General features: G+C 44.6%; 2 protein-coding genes across 10 annotated transcripts in view; one reads left to right on the forward strand and one right to left on the reverse strand.

Moving 5' to 3' along the window:
• amd1 (adenosylmethionine decarboxylase 1) overlaps nucleotides 1–6,243 on the reverse strand; it is a 63,630-nt gene extending 57,387 nt beyond the window's left edge. For 4 of the 7 annotated variants that reach the window (XM_033021994.1, XM_033021992.1, XM_033021990.1 and 1 more), the window contains exon 1: nucleotides 5,776–6,196. In XM_033021994.1, the coding sequence (XP_032877885.1) occupies nucleotides 5,776–5,882 (107 nt within the window). In that variant the 5' untranslated portion in view covers nucleotides 5,883–6,196. Of the gene's footprint in view, nucleotides 1–5,775 lie in introns of all 7 variants that reach the window. The other 3 variants (XM_033021993.1, XM_033021991.1, XM_033021996.1) reach the window with 3 other exon arrangements.
• A 447-nt stretch (nucleotides 6,244–6,690) lies between these two features.
• The window catches only part of cdk19 (cyclin dependent kinase 19), a 243,388-nt gene continuing 230,903 nt past the window's right edge, over nucleotides 6,691–19,175 (forward strand). Inside the window, exon 1 of one of the 3 annotated variants that reach the window (XM_033022000.1) lies at nucleotides 6,691–7,511. In XM_033022000.1, coding sequence (XP_032877891.1) covers nucleotides 7,384–7,511 — 128 coding nt within the window. In that variant the 5' untranslated portion in view covers nucleotides 6,691–7,383. The remainder of the gene's footprint in view (nucleotides 7,512–19,175) is intronic. The other 2 variants (XM_033021999.1, XM_033021998.1) reach the window with 2 other exon arrangements.

The following is a 19,175-nucleotide window of genomic DNA, read 5'->3' on the forward strand; positions in this document are numbered from 1 at the left end:
CAGATTCTTGATTAGTAAAGGTGTCAATGGTTATGGGGAGAAGGGGATTGAGAGGGAGAGATATATCAGCCATGACTGAATGGTGGAGTAGACTCGCTGGGCCAAATGGCATAATTCTGCTCCTATGACATCAAAACATTACATGGATTAATACCGAGCAAATAACCTTAGTTCTACTTATTTTCATTTAGTAAATCGAGATAAATCAAAACATTAAGTTCAAAATTCAAACAGCTGCTCAAAACAAAGGATTCATTCAAAGGATAATGTTCTAGCAACGTAACTTGCCATGCTATGAAACGACATTGTGCTTTGAAATGTTTGAATTCCAAATGATTAATATCAGCAACATTCACTAATCATCCATTACATCAGTATTAACAAAGATAGAATATAATTTCAAGAATACAAATTAGCTATAACAGCTAACCCCATGTGAAAATGCTGGACATAACGGGAATAAGTTTATTTTGAAAATATAGTCCATCCTTTTCAGTGTTAACACTGTCCCAACTTATAAGGCCAGGGCTGACTGAGTATGTAATTTTCCAGGCAGAGTCCATTGTTGCTTTGTTGAACGTTTCATCTTTTAGTTAAGACCAGAACCTGGTTGTTGCGGTCATCAGTAGCAAATCCGATTAATACAAATAAACGCAGTGTGACGTATTTAGGTCATGAGGTCATAAGTGATAAGAGTGTGTGCATTTATAACATGCAAGGAAAACAGGCTGGGTATTATTTGTACAAGCTCCATTTTCGCACTATATACATCACTTCTTCCCGAGACAGAGGATGCAAAAAAGATGAAAACCAGAAAGCTGAATTTTATCAACTTTTAATACGCAGTTTAGAATTTAATTTATTTACTCTATTTTCTGGAACTTGGGCCTTAAACTGGAAGACTAAATAGCAATTCCTTCTGAGAATGAATGTGCCGCGAAGACAGGGATTTGAATGTAAATAGACACAAAATGCTGGAGTAACTCAGTGGGACAGGTAGTGCAGAATTCCACAGACTCACCACTCTCTGTGAGAAAAAGTGTTTCCTCGTCTCCGTTCTAAATGGCTTACTCCTTATTCTTAAACTGTGAGACCTGGTTTTGGTCTCCCCCAACACCGGGAACATGTTTCCTGCCTCTGCCGTGTCCAAGCCCTTAACAATCTTATGTTTCAATGAGATATCCTCTCATCCTTCTAACATATAAACAGATGTATTTAACCACACCTGGAGTATTGCATACAGTTTTGGTCTCCTAATCTGAGGAAGGACATTCTTGCCATAGAGGGAGTACAGAGAGGGTTCACCAGACTGATTCCTGGGATGTCAGGACTTTCATATGAAGAAAGACTGGATAGACTCGGCTTGTACTCGCTAGAATTTAGAAGATTGAGGGGGGATCTTATAGAAACTTACAAAATTCAGTCTGAAGAAGGGTTTCGGCCCGAAACGTTGCCTATTTCCTTCGCTCCATAGATGCTGCTGCACCCACTGAGTTTCTCCAGCATTTTTGTGTACCTTCGATTTTCCAGCATCTGCAGTTCCTTCTTGAACAAAATTCTTAAGGGGTTGGACAGGCTAGATGCAGGAAGATTGTTCCCGATGTTGGGGAAGTCCAGAACAAGGGGTCACAGTTTAAGGATAAAGGGGAAATCTTTTAGGACTGAGATGAGAAAAACATTTTTTACACAGAGAGTGGTGAATCTTTGGAATTCTCTGCCACAGAATGCCATTTCATTGGCTATATTTAAGAGGGTGTTAGATGTGGCCCTTGTGGCTAAAGGGATCAGGGGGTATGGAGAGAAGGCAGGGATGGGATACTGAGTTGGATGATCAGCCATGATCATATCGAATGGCGGGGCAGGCTCGAAGGGCCGAATGGCCTACTCCTGCACCTATTTTCTATGTTTCTAATGATTTATATAATTGAGAGATAAATATTGGTCAGGACAGGAGAGGAACTCTTTACTCTTCTTTAAAATATTCAGCCAGAATCATTCTCCCAGGGTGAGAATGCCCAACATTAGAAGGCATGGGGGGGAAAGTTTATTAGAGATGTGCGGGGCAAGTTTTATCCCCACAGAGCAGTGCGGGCCTGGAACGCAAACAGATGGATATGGACCATGTACAGGCAAATTAGATCAGTGTAACTTAGCATCATATTTGGCACAGACATTGTGGGGCCAAAGGCCTGTTCCTGTGCTGTACTGTTCTATGAAATAGTGTTGCCAGATCAAGGTCTACATGAGGGCATGGTTTTGGTTTAGCACCTTGTCTAAAAGGATTTACAATGAAACATCTCCCAGTACTAGAATAGCAGCTTATAGACCTTTCTGTAAGGAGAGCAGTGAATGGATGCAAAGACTTCCCACTACTCTTTCATTCTTATCCTTTAATTGCACAGTATGTCTGAGCATGCCCATAACCCTCCACAAAATACAACGAGTGATAAAAACAAGCTGATTAGCTTTAGCAATTACTAGAACGGAGCAATTACATGGACCCTGCAAGAGCTAATTGGCAGCCAATGGCACACATACATAATTTCTACTAGTTTTCAGTGAGAGAGGGGACCAGCAGCACACGTTTCAATTCTACACTCATTTGCTGTGTGCAAATTAAAATAATTTGTTTTACTTCAACTTGAGCAGAAAGGTACAAGCTTAAGAACTGGCCCTCTCTGAAGGAATGTTCAAAGGCCAAAATCAGCAAATACCACAAACAAAATGAGAAGCAAGATCCATTAATGATTATATTTTCCTCTTGGTTCAGAACTGCCGAGTTTAAAAAACAAAACAATAATCCATTATAACAGATTTCTGGCTCAGTAATGTGTTTATCTGGAACTATCTAACCAAATACATGGTCTAAACAATCAAAGCAATGTGTAGAACTTCATTCATCAAGATCAATCTCAGGATCTGCTGAATTAGCTTCTGTTCAGGTGAAACATTTGCTCTTGGGTAAGACATTAAACCGAGATCTCGCAGCCTTTTTCCTTCTTTCTTTCCCCACCCCCCATCAGTCTGAAGAAGGGTTTCGGCCCGAAACGTCGCCTATTTCCTTCGCTCCATAGATGCTGCTGCACCCGCTGAGTTTCCCCAGCAATTTTGCGTAAACCGAGATCTCATATGGGCAACTGGATATAGGGATCTCAACTCACTCCATAGAAGAGTTCATGGTTTACTCTTTACTCCAATGTTCTGTATAATTATCTGCCCCCAATGACAATCAAGTAATTTTGATTTGCAAATCCTGGAACTTTTTCCGGCAGCTGTTCCTCTACACAATTATTACTTCCAGGAGGTAGGCACACCGTACTTCAAGTTCATACTTCTCAAATCACTAGCAGCCTTCAGAAGTAGCTTAGCAACACTGAAGGGTCCTGACCAGAAACATCAGCTATTCATTTTCTCCAGAGATGTTGCCTGACCCATTGAATTACTCCAGCACTTTGTCTCTATCTTTAACAGCACCTGATTGCTCTACAAGGAGCCCAAATGATGAACTTCCTCCTATGTAGTAGTGATAATTTGATGTTTTAAATGGTTAATAGGTACAAACTTTTGAAGGGCTTTGGATAAGCAGTTTGAAACCTCATCGTATTTCAATGTATTGTCGACTCTTTTCTATATTAATTAGTAACTCGGGAAGTGATTTCGTGTCATTCAAATGTTGACACCGCATCCATTTTAAAACCTAACATCCGTGCCCTTCGTGCGTTCACCACTTTTCACAGAAGTACGTAGGGCGAATATTGACCACAGAGTAAACTAGCGCCATCCGTGTCCATGGAATGACTGCAAGAGCTGAGTGAGCATTGCGGCATGCGTTGATCGACAGATAGCTTTCTCTGGCTGGAGTACACTTGCCTTCGCAACAATGGCGTCTCTTTCAACTAGGAAGATGCTGCTGCGCAGGGGAGATGGATCCAAAACCTCGAGTGCATGGGAAATGTCAACGTACATTTAAAAAAAAGGCAACATAACCACATCGAAGGTGTCACAAACAACATACTTAGGCGTTTTTTAAATCGAGATTTCGCACCCTATGCTGCTTTCAACTAAGAATTAATGCGCGAAAGGGGAACGAACGCGGGTGTTAAAAAGAAGAAAAATAAAACGGCGCCTGGAAGCATCGGCGGACACACACGTGGTGGCCCCACTTTCGGTTTGAGGGTCAGAATGGAAGGTCTCTCACGGGGTGGGTGGGTGGGGGAGAGGGAGTCACAGTCGGCTCGGCTCCAAACACGCCAGGAGCCCGCCAAAAAAACATCCCAATGAAGTGCCAGAGCAAAGCTGCCCGAATACCACATAAAACTGGAACCGACATGAGGAGCAAGCAGCACGCAAAATGCCCGGGTCGTGAGGGAACACACACACACACACACACACAAAATGCCCGAGGAACAAGACAGATTGCCTGGGTGGCGGCACACACACACACACACAAATTGCCTGGTAAATCTGTAGCAGGGAGACAATTAACTGGAGAAAGTACGTGTACATTCGTGGGGCGGCGAGAGGCCATGCTTAAAGTCTGTGATGATGGCGGGCAATCTGTCTAGTCAGGGCGAGGGAGGGAGTGATAATTATCGATATTGCTAACTCCAAGGGCGATATTTCTATTTTTTTCGACGCTGGATGTTTAATGTAACGAGTTTATCAGAGCTTCCCTATTTAACGAGGCCGGTTGAACAGCTTTGACGGGAGACAGCCATGTCGTATCTCGACCCCCCTCCCCACCTACAAACCAAGCTGAAAGAAGCCTGGGAGCAAATTACACCCGGACTGGCTCTAATGGAGACCAAAGGTAGAGAGAGGCACAATCAAAGATCCTATAGTATTTGGGCACAATATCCTGGAGTAACTCAGCAACTCGGGCAGCAGCTGGAGAACATGGACAGGCGACGTTTCTGGTCGTGAGTTGACACAAAATGCGAGACAGTCAGCGGGACAGGCGACGTCTCTGGAGGGAAGGTTAGGAATGGGTGACGTTTCGGGTCGAGACCCTTCCTCAGTGATTGCAAAGGGAATTGGAAGCAAAACAAACTAAAAATAAAATAAAATAAAGAGATTGCATTAAATGGAAGCCAGCCCGGGGAGAGGAAGAGCCTTTCGACACTAGACATTAAACACGTGCGCGGCCCTACTCTGTCTGGCCTTATGTGAAGAACCTCGAAAAGAAAGATGGCTCAACAAGGCAAATTGGGACTCATTTTCACTCGGGGAGGGGGTTATTTTATTTTAAAATGAATACCCGGGGAAGGGCAAGTCCTGCGGGTCTGGATCCAGACCTGTTGCTGTCGTCCCGGGGCTGATGCTCTCACTGTCTCCTCTCTCTCTGTACTTCCAACATTCAATCCCAGTTCTTTTTTTCCCCTCTGCCATCTTCACCTCTGAATATTAAGCCTTAAAAGGCAGAAAGAGAGAGACCGCGCCCTAAGCAGGAGCGCTTTGCAATAGTTTAACGTTAACCTTGCACCGAGGGCCTTCCATCTCTAACCTAATAACCTTCTCCACGCACCCTGGAGCTTTTGCATTTGAAAGATAAATAACAATTATTTGTTTTAATCACCACAGATGTACACCACAGCTTGCAGTGAAACGTTACAATGCAAGTAAGCAATGACAGGGTCTAGCCTCCAGCATGGAGGAACATTGCGGCGTGATTCATTCTCATTTTTTCGTTTTAAAAATATTAAAACTTGAACAGCGTTATATTTTACAACAGAACAATTTCACCACCACCACCATCTTTACTCTCCCATTCAATACCTTGGAATGGTCCGAAGGTCTCCCGATTCCTTGCACTTATCCTGCCGAGAAAACCACACTTCCAGCAGCTTCTCGGTCCCTTCGAAAAAGTGTGCACCGTTTTCCATCGTGAAACAAATCGCACGAAATGAAACAAAAAAAAACTTTTTTTGGGGGGGAATATTTTTTTTTCTTTTTTTTCCTCTCTCCTCTTGTTTTAAAAAGCTTAATTAGAATAAGTTAGTTTCAATTGCTCTGTTTCAGTGGGGGTTGGGGGGGAGTTGGTGGTGCAGGAGTGGGGAGTTCGATTTTAAGTGATTATTTCTCTTTTGCTTGGTTTTTTTTTAAACTTAAGGCCAATCCCTTTTTTGACAGAGAATTGCTTTGAGCGACCGCTAGCTAATGTCGCCGGCCATGCTGTGAATAGCAGCGCTCCGTCCGCCAGCCCGTCCTTATATAGCTTCCCTCGCCACGCCCCCTCCCTTCCCCTCCCCTCCCCCACCACCGCCGGGGACGACGGCCACGCCCACCGTCGCCCCTGACGACCGGTCACGCCCCCCCCTCCCTTCCCCTCACGCCCCGGGACACAATGGGGGCGCCTGTGACGTCGGCCTCGCGGAAGAATGCCGCGCGCGCCACTCCCGCGAAAAAAAAAACCCGTTGGGGAAGGGGTGGGGAGAAGAGAAACCGTCCGCAGCGCTGAACGGAGAGTATGGAAGGGGGGGGGATAGAAACCGTCACACGGCGCTCAGCATTGTGATGGGGGTAGAAGAAAAGAAACCGTCCACGCTGTTCTTCATGGGGGGAAGAAGAAACCGTCCACGCTGTTCTTCATGGGGGGGAAGAAGAAACCGTCCACGTTGTTTCGCGGAAAGGGGAGCAGGAGGAAAAGAAACCGTCCACGGCGTTCAACGGAGAGTGGTGGTGGGGGGTGGGGAGAAACCGTCCACGGCGCTCGTGCGGCGGGACCACCGACTGCCATCAAAACCACAATCAAACCACGAACGTTTCAGTCATTCACAGTTAAATAAATGATATTTTAATATATATATTTTTGAAAAGTGCAGTTTCCCGATCAGTCAATGCTTCCAGGACTATGTTGCAAGAAAGCGGGAACTTGATTTTGGATGACAGGAGGATCTATGCAGGGTTATCGTTATTTCCATTGTTTTGCATCTGGTGAAATAGTTTTAAGAGCAGGAGAAGGAGAGAGAGGTGGGGGTGGCCACACTCGGTCGCCTTTCGCCCGCTCTACTTGGACTAACTGTCCCTATTTTTTGTTGTTGTTGAGCGGGGTACCGAGAAGTGCCTGGCCGTCCCCCGGTGCAGCGTCACGGGAGTTGTAGTTCCGGTGCTGACGGGGCCGCAGCGTCGGCGATGGCGAGCAGGTGGAATGGGGACTACAAGTCCCGGCGTGCCCGGCGGGTCGCCATTTGTAGGCTGCTGAACGTCAACACAACAAACGCTCAGTAAATGTCGCCGTGTGAACTTGCTGGAAGAGACCAAAACACGACATGAGGAAACTAAAAAATATCTGACACCCGCTCCCCCCCTCCCCCTCCCCCTTCTCTGCGGGGAACCCCTCTTCCCGAAGGCGTGAATCGTTTAAGCATCGATGGAGTGACAACCATGGATTACGATTTTAAAACGAAACTGGCGGCGGAGCGAGAGAAAGTAGAAGATTTGTTTGAATATGAAGGTTGCAAAGTGGGTCGTGGTACCTACGGTCATGTTTATAAAGCAAAGAGGAAAGATGGGTAAGGAACGAAAGCTGTTTCCCCCGGGATACTGATGTTGCTGCCGTTACAATAGTGTTCTTTATATAAAAACAAACCTATTTCTGGCTTGCTCGTTTCACGTGCTACACAGACCAGTGTTTGTTTCTGGTTTGTAACAGCCTGTGTTTACACTCCTTCTACTATATGCTCGCTTGTTTCGGGCCAAGGACCACAGCCTTCATAACATTTATTTTGGAAACCGTATTTCTTTAGAGCACTGTTGTCACGATATAAAGTGATTTACTCGTGAGTTTTCCTATTGTTGTCTTGCCGACCGTCAGCCAGAGTTTGACATTTGAAACTTCCATCATCTCTTTGGAAATTATCGATTGAAAATGTGATCGCCACTTAAATTAACGTTCAGTTGTGTGTAAATGTAATTTATGAGGAATAGGAATACTCCGATTTCAAGAATTAAATGATCCGATTTTTTTTTCTGGAGGCACTACATTGCCAATTGTGAAACTGGCAAATGTTATCACAGCAGTGAAAATAGTTTGTATTTATCCAGGAATTAGTGTATAAATACATTCCAAAGCATGGTAACTGACCGGAACAGTGGCACAGAATTCCAGGGAAAGGTAGGCTAAAAGTGTTGTTAAAAAGCTGATGATATTTAGGGAACAAAATCCAGAAGGTAGGCCAAAGCATTTAAAGGTTCTTTTGGGAGAATGGAAAATAAAGATGTACTCAATGTCAGAGGCATGTAACTGCAGAGGGTAATAAAGGACACAGATTTGTCAGTTAGTTTTGACAGTAGGTACAGTGCCCTCTATAATGTTTGGGACAAAGACCCATCGTTTATTTATTTGCCTCTGTACTCCACAATTTGAGATTTGTAATAGAAAAAATCACATGTGGTTAATCTTTATACATTTTGGTTTCACCATGTAGAAATTACAGCAGTGTTTATATTTAGTCACCCCCCCCCCCCCTCCCATATCAGGGCACCATAATGTTTAGGACCCAGCAATGTCATGTAAATGAAAGTAGTTATGTTTAGTATTTTGTTGCATATCCTTTGCATGCAATGACTGCTTGAAGTCTGCGATTCATGGACATCACCAGTTGCTGGGTGTCTTCTCTGGTGATGCTCTGCCAGGCCTGTATTGCAGCCATATTCAGCTTATGCTTGTTTTGGAGGCTAGTCCCCTAGTTTTCCCTTCAGCATATAAAAGGCATGCTCAATTGGGTTCAAATCGGGTGATTGACTTGGCCACTCAAGAATTGACAATTTTTAGCTTTGAAAAACTCCTTTGTTGCTTTAGCAGTATGTTTGGGATCATTGTTTAAGAAGGAACTACAGATGCTGGAAAATTGAAGGTAGACAAAGATGCTGGAGAAACTCAGCGGGTGAGGCAGCATCTATGGAGCAAAGGAAATAGGCAACGTTTCGGGTCGAAACCCTTTTTCAGACCTGGGATCATTGTCTTGCTGCAGAATGAACCGTCGGCGAATAGGTTTTGAGGCATTTGTTTGAACTTGAGCTAATTGGATGTGTCTATACACTTCAGAATTCATTATTCTACTACCATCAGCAGTCATATCATCAATGAAGATAAGTGAGTCAGTACCTTCAGCAGCCATACTTGCCCAGGCCATAACACCCCCACCACCGTGTTTCACAGATGAGGTGGTGTGCTTTGGATCTTGGGCAGTTCTTTCTCTCCTCCATACTTAATTCTTGCCATCACTCTGATATAAGTTAATCTTCGTCTCATCTGTCCACAAAACCTTTTTCCAAAACTGTGGTTGCTCTTTTAAGTACTTCTTTGCAAATTGTAACCCGGCCATCCAATTTTTGCGGCTAACCAGTGGTTTGCATCTTGCAGTGTAGCCTCTGTATTTCTGTTCATGAAGTCTTCTGCGGACAGTGGTCATTGACAAATCCACACCTGACTTCTGAAGAGTGTTTCTGATCTGCCGGACAGGTGTTTCGGGATTTTTCTTTATTATAGAGAGAATTATTCTGTCTTCAGCTATGGAGGTCTTCCTTGGCCTGCCAGTCCCTTTGCGATTAAGAAACTCACCAGTGCTCTCTTTCTTCTTAATGATGTTCCAAACAGTTGATTTTGGTAGGCCTAAGGTTTGGCTGATGCCTCTAACAGTTTTATTCTTGTTTCTCAGTCTCATAATGGCTTCTTTGACTTTGATTGGCACAACTTTGGTCCTCATGTTGATAAACAGCAATAAAAGTTTCCAAAGGTGATGGAAAGACTGGAGGAAAGACTAGGTGCTGAGAGCTTTCTTATACCTGCATTAAGGAGGCAATTAAACACACCTGAGCAATTACAAACGCCTGTGAAGCCATGTGTCCCAAACATTATGGTGCCCTGAAATGAGGGGGAGGAACTATGTATAAATAAACACAGCTGTAATTTTCACATGGTGAAACCAAAATCTCTAAAAAAAATCATTCATTCATCATCGTTGAAAACATTAGCGACACAGTGGTGCTGGTTTCCGACGGGAACGGTGACGGATGCACCACACATCTCTGTCCAGGTTCAGGTCGGGGGGAGTTCCCCCCGCCACGGGTACCATGTGATCCCATGCCAACTGCTCCACGGTCGGATAGTCGGCGACTAAACCGTCCTGCCCACCTGGTTTGCCAGGTGAGGAGGGGGCTGTGGACCCTCAGCAGGACCAAAAACAAGACAGGTCAAAGGGCGGATGAGCTCCTAGCGAGCCAACGGCCATCCACACTTCAGTGGAAATTGTGATCACTGTCGTACGTAGCATTGTAAGGAATGATGATAAAGCACACACACCAAAATCCTATACTTCCATAAAAATGGCCTTTATTAAAATCTGATAATAAAGATTTTAACCACATGATTAAAACCACATTTTAATCACACTTTAACCACATGTGATTTTTTTCTATTACAAATCTCAAATTGTGGAGTGCAGAGGCAACTAAATAAATGAGGGTCTTAGGAACATTATGGAGGGCACTATAAGTGTATCAAGTTTTATTTATCTGAGTCCCACTTTTAATGTCATAAGTGATAGGAGCAGAATTAGGCCATTCGGCCCATCAAGTCTACTCTGCCATTCAATCATGGCTGATCTATCTCTCCCTCCTAACAGCATTCTCCTGCATTCTCCCCATAACCCCTCACACATTCACCCAATCACAATCACAATAATACTTTATTAGCCAACTATGTTTTGCAACATAAGAGGAATTTAATTTGCCAAGTCAGTCATACAAATAAAAAGCAACGGAACACACAAAACACATTTTAACATAAACATCCACCACAGTGACTCCTCCACATTCCTCACTGTGATGGAACGCGAAAAAAAGTTCAATCTCTTCCCTTTGCTCTCCCGCGGTCGGGGGCCTCGAGCCCTCCCTTGACGGGATGATCTTGACTCCCGTAGTTGGCGGTCGGGCCCTTCGCGTCGGGGCGATCTGCTCCTGCATTAGGAGGGATGTCAGCTCCCCCGTGCCAGACGATCGAACCCTGCGTCGGGGCTGGTCGGACCTTCCCCGACGTTGGAGCTCCCGACATCCACGGCCTCTCCCGAGACGACGAGCTCCCGATGTAAAGTCCGCAGGCCGCGGTTGGAGCGATCCCAGGCAAGGGATCGACTCCGATGTTGAGTCCAGACCCCGCGGTGGGGCCCCAAGGTCAGTCCGAGGAAGCCTCCAGCTCCATCGATGGTAGGCCGCAGAGCGACCGGAAATGCGATCCGAAAATTAATCGCATCTCCGGCAAGGGAAGAAACAGAAAAAAAAGTTTCCCCCGACCGCTCCCCCTACCCCACATAAAACAAACCGGAGACCATTTACACAAACTATTAACACACTAAAAATTAAAAAAGACAAAAAAACACAGACTGTTGGCGGGGCTGCCAATCGTGCACCGCCCCTGGTGGTCACCTGTACTAATCAAGAATTTATCTATCTCTGCCTTAAAAATATCCATTGGCCTCCACAGCCATAGAATTCGACAGGTTCACCACCGCGACTAAAGAAATTCCTTCACATCTCCTTCCTAAAGGAACGTCCTTTAATTCTGAGGCTATGACCTCTAGTCCTTGACTCTCCCACCAGTGGAAACATCCTCTCCTCATCCACTCTATCCAAGCCTTTCAGTATTTGGTCCCCCACTCCTTCTTCTAAACTCCAGCGAGTACAAACCCAGCGCTGTCAAACACTTATGATATATGTCCTACATCATATGTCACATACATCATTGTTCTCTTGAATTACGTTTTTTTAATGAGGTATTTTTGTTCTTTTCCCTTATAATTGGACAAAAACACATGTGAAGTCCTACTTGGAAAATCATTTTTTCCAGTAGATAAAATTCTTGGGCAGCAATAACTGTCATTGGTTCATAATTTAATCTTTCATTCATTTTTCTTTAAGAAGGTTGTACTTGACTTTCTAAATCACATTAGTACACTCCAATTCCTTTAGTAGTGGGATATGTTGGCCAGTTGAATGATGTGATACCTGGTAGATGATAATGCATTTTAATAAGATGACTTTTAAAAGTATGGAAAATACATAATATTGTGAACACTTTATTACAAAAAAGGTAGCAAAAATCCATGAACCGAACCAGGAATAAATCAAGTCATAGTCATTACAAATGGATCTTTGTACTTATAGGCTGACGAGGTCAAGATGGGAGATTGAAATATTGTTTCTTGGTTACTCATCATTGTTCACCATTTTTGGGGGATAGTGAGTGTATTCAGTGAGAACAAAATGGGTTTGTAGTAAATTAACATGTTTAAACTCATAACTATGTCACATAGCTTATTAAAATAAGTTGAGCATGCTACTCTAACAACTGCCCTGGACAGGTACATGGAAACAATAAGGGGGATATGTGTCAAACACTGGCAAATGGGACCAGCTTAGTTGGGGCATCTTGATCAGCATGGACGAGTTGGGCCGACGGGCTTGGTTCTGCACTGCATGACTCTATGACAGCTGAAGGGAGGAGCTTTTGACTCTATGACTATAAGAAGTGTTTTGATTATTTTACGTTTAGTTTCTTTGGCCTGTATACCTGAATAGATATTTTAAAGGGTCATGACTTACGAAAGAACTGATCTTTTGGCATTCCCTATGGAAAAATATTGATGTAGCACACAGGGCCATAACTGTGATGCCACAGAACCAAAGCACAATTAACAGCAAAGGTTAACAATGGAATTTGAAAATTAAGGGTTAGCTTTGGATCACAGAGATGAGATAAGTGAGTTATGCAAGATGGCGAAACTGAGGCTGGAGGCAATGGAAGAGAGATCTGCAAAGGAAATGATGTCAGTGATTGACAGAGAAATGATTGTTTTAATCGATGGGATTGTATCCCCAAAGTGCGGTATGAAGAGGTCAACAGCATTCCATCTAAACAACAAGGAAGCTAAGCGAGAGCTAGCTATCTTCATTAAGAATAGGCGCTTGGACTTCCAACAAACACCCACTTACCTCGGCTGGACAGGTCGCTTACATTTTGTCATCACCTGGCTGGTCGCCGCGACAAGGTCATGGCACGTAGCGGCCTCATCCGACACCTGGCGGGAACAAGTTGGGGAGCCAGTCCATCAACTCTTCGCACCTCTGCCTTAGCTCTTGTGTATGCTCCAGCTGAGTACTGCGCACCCGTATGGAGTAGAAGCAGACATACTAGCCTGGTAGACACGAGCCTGAATGGCACCTTGCGAACCATCACTGGGTGCCTTCAACCTACTCCAGTCGAGCAGCTCCCTATACTTGCAGGTATTCCGCCTGCAGGGATCCGAAGGCAAGCAGCAACTCTGGCACTATCTCGTCGTGCCATGGACCCAGATCACCTCCTCCATCAGGGTATCAGCAGAGAGCAGAGGCCACCCCGACTGTAGTAAATGCCTACTATTTTCTGTGTGCTTAAGCAAAGCAAGAATTTCATTGTCCTATACAGGGACACATGACAATAAACTCACTTGAACTTGAACTTGACTGAAGTCCCGTCACCCCTTTGCTCCACATGGAAAACAACTCCTAGCATCCATCCAGCCAACTGAGACAAAAGTACACTGGATAGCCACCAAGTGGTCACAGGAGTGGAAGGCAACCTCATCTCCATTACACAGCTACATCTCTTCACCAGATAAAAGCTGTCCAGGGTCTGACCTCTCCAGAGGAGCATGGGTGAAGCTCAACAGACTTGGTACTGGAGTTGGGCGTTTCAATGCCAGCGTGTGAAGATGGGGGCTCCCTCCGCCAGAGCCCAGCCTGTGAATGTGGAGCAGAACAACAGGCAGCCAACCATGTCATCTCTGGGTGCCTGCTCTACCACCCACCAAATGGAGCTGTGTCAGGGCCTGGCAGATATTGACGCCAACAGAGCCAACAAGCTGGCTGCTCAACACCCACCCGGCTTGAGATCTAACTATTCCTTTGGTTTATTTATGTTTTATTCGCAAGAAGAAGAGGTCATGTGATAGCAGCAGAATTGGGCCATTCAGCCCATCAAGTCTACTCCGCCATAAGAGAATTGGCTTTTAATCTCTGCAAGGACATGGTTAGTTTAGGAAACAACAAAGACAACATTGCAGCAAGTTTAATGACATGGTCCTCAGTGAATGGGATGCTGCCGTCATTGGAAAAGTGGAACTCTGTAGGAATGCTGGTTTACACCGAAGATAGACACAAAATGCTGGAGTAACTCAGCGGGACAGGCAGCAGCTCTGGGGAAAAGGAATGGGTGATGTTTCATGTCAATACCCTTCTTCAGACTGCGAGTCAGGGGAGAGGGAGTCTAGAGATATGGAAGGGTAAGGTGAAAATGACAAATCAAAGCAGACGATGATAAGGAAATGTAGAATGGTTCATTGTTAGCTTAAGGGAGGGTGACAAGGAGGCGTACAATCAATAAGATTGATCAGAAGGACAGTGAAACTTGGCTGGGAAGTGGAAATGCATGGATGTTGCATCAGACGTTAGCAAGGAAGATAGGGCAGGAGGCCAGTGATAGGGACACAGATGGATTGGAAATTCTGAAAAGAAGGTGAAGCTTTTGGCCGGTGATGTGGCTGCAGGGCTTGAAACTTATTGAAATGGTTGAAGCTAAGACCTCTGCTGTGAGCAAATCAGTTGAAGTCATAGTGGGGAAGGTTGGAAGTTTTAGTGAAAACATGACAAGAATCTGGCTTGGAGATACAAGGAAGTACAAATGATGGAATCTTGAACAAAACACAAAGTCCTGGAGAAAGTCGGTGGGCCAGGTACCATTTGTAGAGGGAATGGATAGGCGGCATTTCAGGTCAGGACCCTTCTTCAGAATATGGCTTGGTAAGAGAGATCGGGTCACAGGAAAGTGAAGTGAAGAAATGATCCATGCACACGCTGCTTCAACCTTCTCCCTAGAATCCACAAGCAGGACTTTTCTCAATCTGGAATGTCCAACTGCTGTTGAAGCTTAGACAATAGACATTAGGTGCAGGACTGGGCTATTCGGCCCTTCGAGCCAGCACCACCATTCAATATGATCATGGCTGATCATCCACAATCAGTACCCCGTTCCTGCCTTCGCCCCATATCCCCTGACTCCGCTATCTTTAACTCTGTCTGACTCTCTCTTGAAAGCATCCAGGGAATTGGCCTCCACTGCCTTCTGAAGCAGAGAATTCCACAGATTCACAACTCTCTGGGTGAAAAAGTTTTTCCTCATCGCCGTTCTAAATGGCCTACCCCAAATTCTTAAACTGTGGCCCCTGGTCCTGGATTCCCCCAACATCGGGAACATGTTTCCTGCTTGTAGCATGTCCAAACCCTTAATAATCTTATATGTTTCAATAAGATACCCTTTCATCCTTCTGTATTCCAGAGTATACAAGCCCAGCCGCTCCATTCTATCAACATATGACAGTCCCGCCATCCCGGGAATTAACCTTGTGAACCTACGCTGCACTCCCTCGATAGCAAGAATGTCCTTCCTCAAATTTGGAGACCTAAACTGCACACAATACTCCAGGTGTGGTCTCACTAGGGCCCTGTACAACTGCAGAAGGACCTCTTTGCACCTATACTCAACTCCTATTGTTATGAAGGCCAACTGCCTGCTGTACCTGCATGCTTACTTTCAGTGACTAATGAACAAGGACCTCCAGATCCCGTTGTACTTCCCCTTTTCCCAACTTGACACCATTCAGATGGTAGTCTGCCTTCCTGTTTTTGAGTGGATAACCTCACGTTGGGCCTGCACTTCATCCTACAGCACCTAGACCGCCAGGGGACCTATGCTAGGATCCTGTTTGTTGATTTTAGCTCTGCATTCAACGAGTTGATTGTGCCTGAACCCCTCTGTCAGTGGATCACCAACTTCCTGACGGACAGGAAGCAGCATGTGAGGCTGGGAAAGCACATCTCGAACCCACAAATGCTCAGCATAGGAGCACCGCAAGGCCGTGTACTCTCTCCTCTACTCCCTCTATACCAACGACTGCACCTCCACAGACACCTCTGTCAAGCTTCTCAAGTTTGTGGACGACACAACCCTGATTTGACTGATCCAGGATGGGGAGGAATCTGCCAACAGACAGGAAGTGTCACAGCTGGTGTCCTGGTGCCGTTGCAACAACCTAGAGCTCAATGCTCTTAAGACAGTGGAATTGATTGTAGACTTTAGGAGAGCTCCCCCTCCCCTCACCCCACTCACCATCAACAACACCACAGTCACATCTGTGGAGTCTTTTAAGTTCCTAGGAACCATCATCTCCAAGGACCTTAAGTGGGGGGGCTACCATCGACTCCACAGTGAAAAAGGCACAACAGAGGATGTACTTCCTGCGGCAGCTGAGGAAGCACAACCTGCCACAGGCAATGATGGTCCAATTCTACACGGCCATCGTAGAGTCTGTTCTCACCTTCTCCATCATGGTCTGGTTTGGCTCAGCCACCAAGCACGACACCTGGAGGCTGCAGCGAATCATCCGATCAGCAGAGAAGTTTATTGGCTGCAACCTTCCCTCCATTGATGAACTGTACACTGCAAGGGCCAGGAAGCGAGCGGGCAAGATCATCTCTGACCCCTCTCACCCTGGCCACAAACTCTTTGGATCACTTCCCTCTGGAAGGCGACTCCGGATTGTCAAAGCTGCCACAGCCAGATATAAAAACAGTTTTTATCCATGAGTAGTTGCTCTACTCAATAACCAAAAATCTGTAGCCTCCCTTTGATCTGGTATTTTATTGGTTCACATGCTTGATCAATGGTGTTTTATCATTAATACTTATTAATATTAATGTTTATTGTTTTCTGAGTCATTCGTAACTGTCACTGTATGTCAAGTTGTTACTTATGGGCGGAGCACCAAGGCAAATTCCTTGTATGTGAATACTTGGCCAATAAACTTACTTACTTGTGTTCTTCCAAACCAAAAAGGTGATTTAGATGAAGAATGTACTCAAGACAACTTTGACAAAGAGTGAGTTGCTGCAGCTGGAAAGAGCTATCAAGAATGTGCAAATACTGGTGCATAAGATTAAGGCTGGATTGGAAAAGGTGGAACACATAATGATTCAAGAAGTGCTAAATATTTTGAAGATATCCGTAATCAGTGGTAAATTCAAGCTACGTGGAGATGGATTTCAAGTTGAAATCCACGTGGAATAAATCTGAATCGGAGACATTTACTGAGTAAAATGAAATGACGCTGTAAAACCCTCAACAACTTCTCTTTTGACTTCTGTCACTTTCACCCTCAAATTCTCTCACTTTCATCGAATCCAAATGGCACTGTAAGCACGTTTCAGTAGATTCTCGATCAAAGATGAACAGAGAAGCAGGCCATCAGTGAAAGAGATGGATGGGAAACACAGGAAATACATGTTCTGCCCAGAGTACCTTTCTATACATGGAACAACACAGCACGGGAACTGACCTTTCTGCCCACAATATCGGTGCCGAACACGATGCCAAGACCGACTCTTATCTGCCTGCACATAATCCATATCCTTCCATTCCCTGCATATTCATGTGCCTATCCAAAAGCCTCTTCAATGCCACTATCGTATCTGCCTCCACCGCCTCCCTCAGCAGCACTCACCATCCTCTGTGTAAAAAAAAACTTGCCCTGCACCTTTCCTTTAAAATCTGCCTATCTCACCATCTGTAGCAGATGCTCACCTGGTTCCTCTCCTCTTCTTTCCTTTTCTCCAGGACATCCACAGTCTCTTTCTATGTTAATCCACAAACTAGATGTGCTTCTTTCAAGTTAGTGTCCTGCATTCACCGCTCACACGCAGTCTGAAGGAGGGTCCTGACCAGAAAAAAATGCCTGTCGATTTCCTTCCCCAGATGCTGCCTGACCCACTGAGTAACTCAAGATTCCAGCATCTGTGGATCTTTGTGTCTCCATTTCACTGCTTACAATTTGGCTGGTTTCCTCTACACTGGGAGGAACAAACACTTCCACCGAGTCTGCAACCAATATCTGAGGGTTCAGTCATTTGGAACTTTAATTTAATGTGTTTCTCCCATTCTAACCTATCTATTGTTGGCTTTCTACACCATTCCACCCAAGGTCAATGTATGCTCATTGAATAACACCTCATCTTCTAACTAGACACATTACATTCTTCATTGTGGAAAAAAAATTAAGGTACACAGTCAGTATTTTTGGCAATTTTATGAAGGACTATCTGCATTCTACATTACTCGTATATTTTTAGATAATTATATTACATTTACACCTACTCCATGTCAATCAGCTTCTTTGACCTTGCATATTCCTTTTTATCATTTTTAATCTCTTCTGTCTTCCACAGGTATTGCACCTTCCACTGAGTTCTTTCCTCTCCTCCCCTTTCTCTGAATTTTATAATTTAATTATTATCGAAATATTCCCAGTGTTGATGAAAGATCATTAACCTGAAATATAAATTCTCTCTCCCTGGCTGCAGAAACTGCCCAATAGCTTTTGCAGTTTTTATTTAACATTTCCAGCATCTGCAACATTTTTATTTTGTGGTATATAGTATGTTTGTGTTGGAACACTGTCAATAACTGTCTCACATGAGCACCATGCTAACATGTGTTCCTCTTCTTTTTGTATAGAGATCTCCCAAGATGATGTAGGCGAGACCAGAAACTAGTAGACAGTCTTTCTTTCTTTCTTTCTTACCCCTGATCCCACAGACACCCACGCAGATATATTAACTTGCAGTGGCGGAGTATAGCATTCAGGATCAGGAGGGGAGCCTAGCTAAAACATGAAGCACAAATGACAAGGATCAAAAAAGAATGTCGCAGCAGTAGGGCAAAAACCAACCCCACATGCATCTTGGACAGACACGAAAGGCTGGAGTCACTCAGCGGGTCAGGCAGCATCTCCGGAGAAAAGGAATAGGTGACGTTTCGTGTTGAGTCCCTTCTTCAGACTGAGAGTCTGGGGAAAGGGGAACACTGCACTTTTACTACTACAAGGGTCATTGTCTTAAGGCCCCATTAAAGATAAATGATTAATAGGGAGCGCTGCATGAAATGTGATGCGTCCAGCATGAATGTGAGAGATTATGAAGTGGACTCTCACTTTGTCACCAGTGTAGCAATCATGAGGTGTGCAGAAATTTGCATTTAATCATAGAATGGTGACAACTGCATAACTTCTCAAGGTCAGGTATTCAAAAAG

Source organism: Amblyraja radiata, chromosome 5 (assembly GCF_010909765.2).
Source record: "Amblyraja radiata isolate CabotCenter1 chromosome 5, sAmbRad1.1.pri, whole genome shotgun sequence".
Classification (NCBI taxonomy): Eukaryota; Metazoa; Chordata; class Chondrichthyes; order Rajiformes; family Rajidae; genus Amblyraja; species Amblyraja radiata.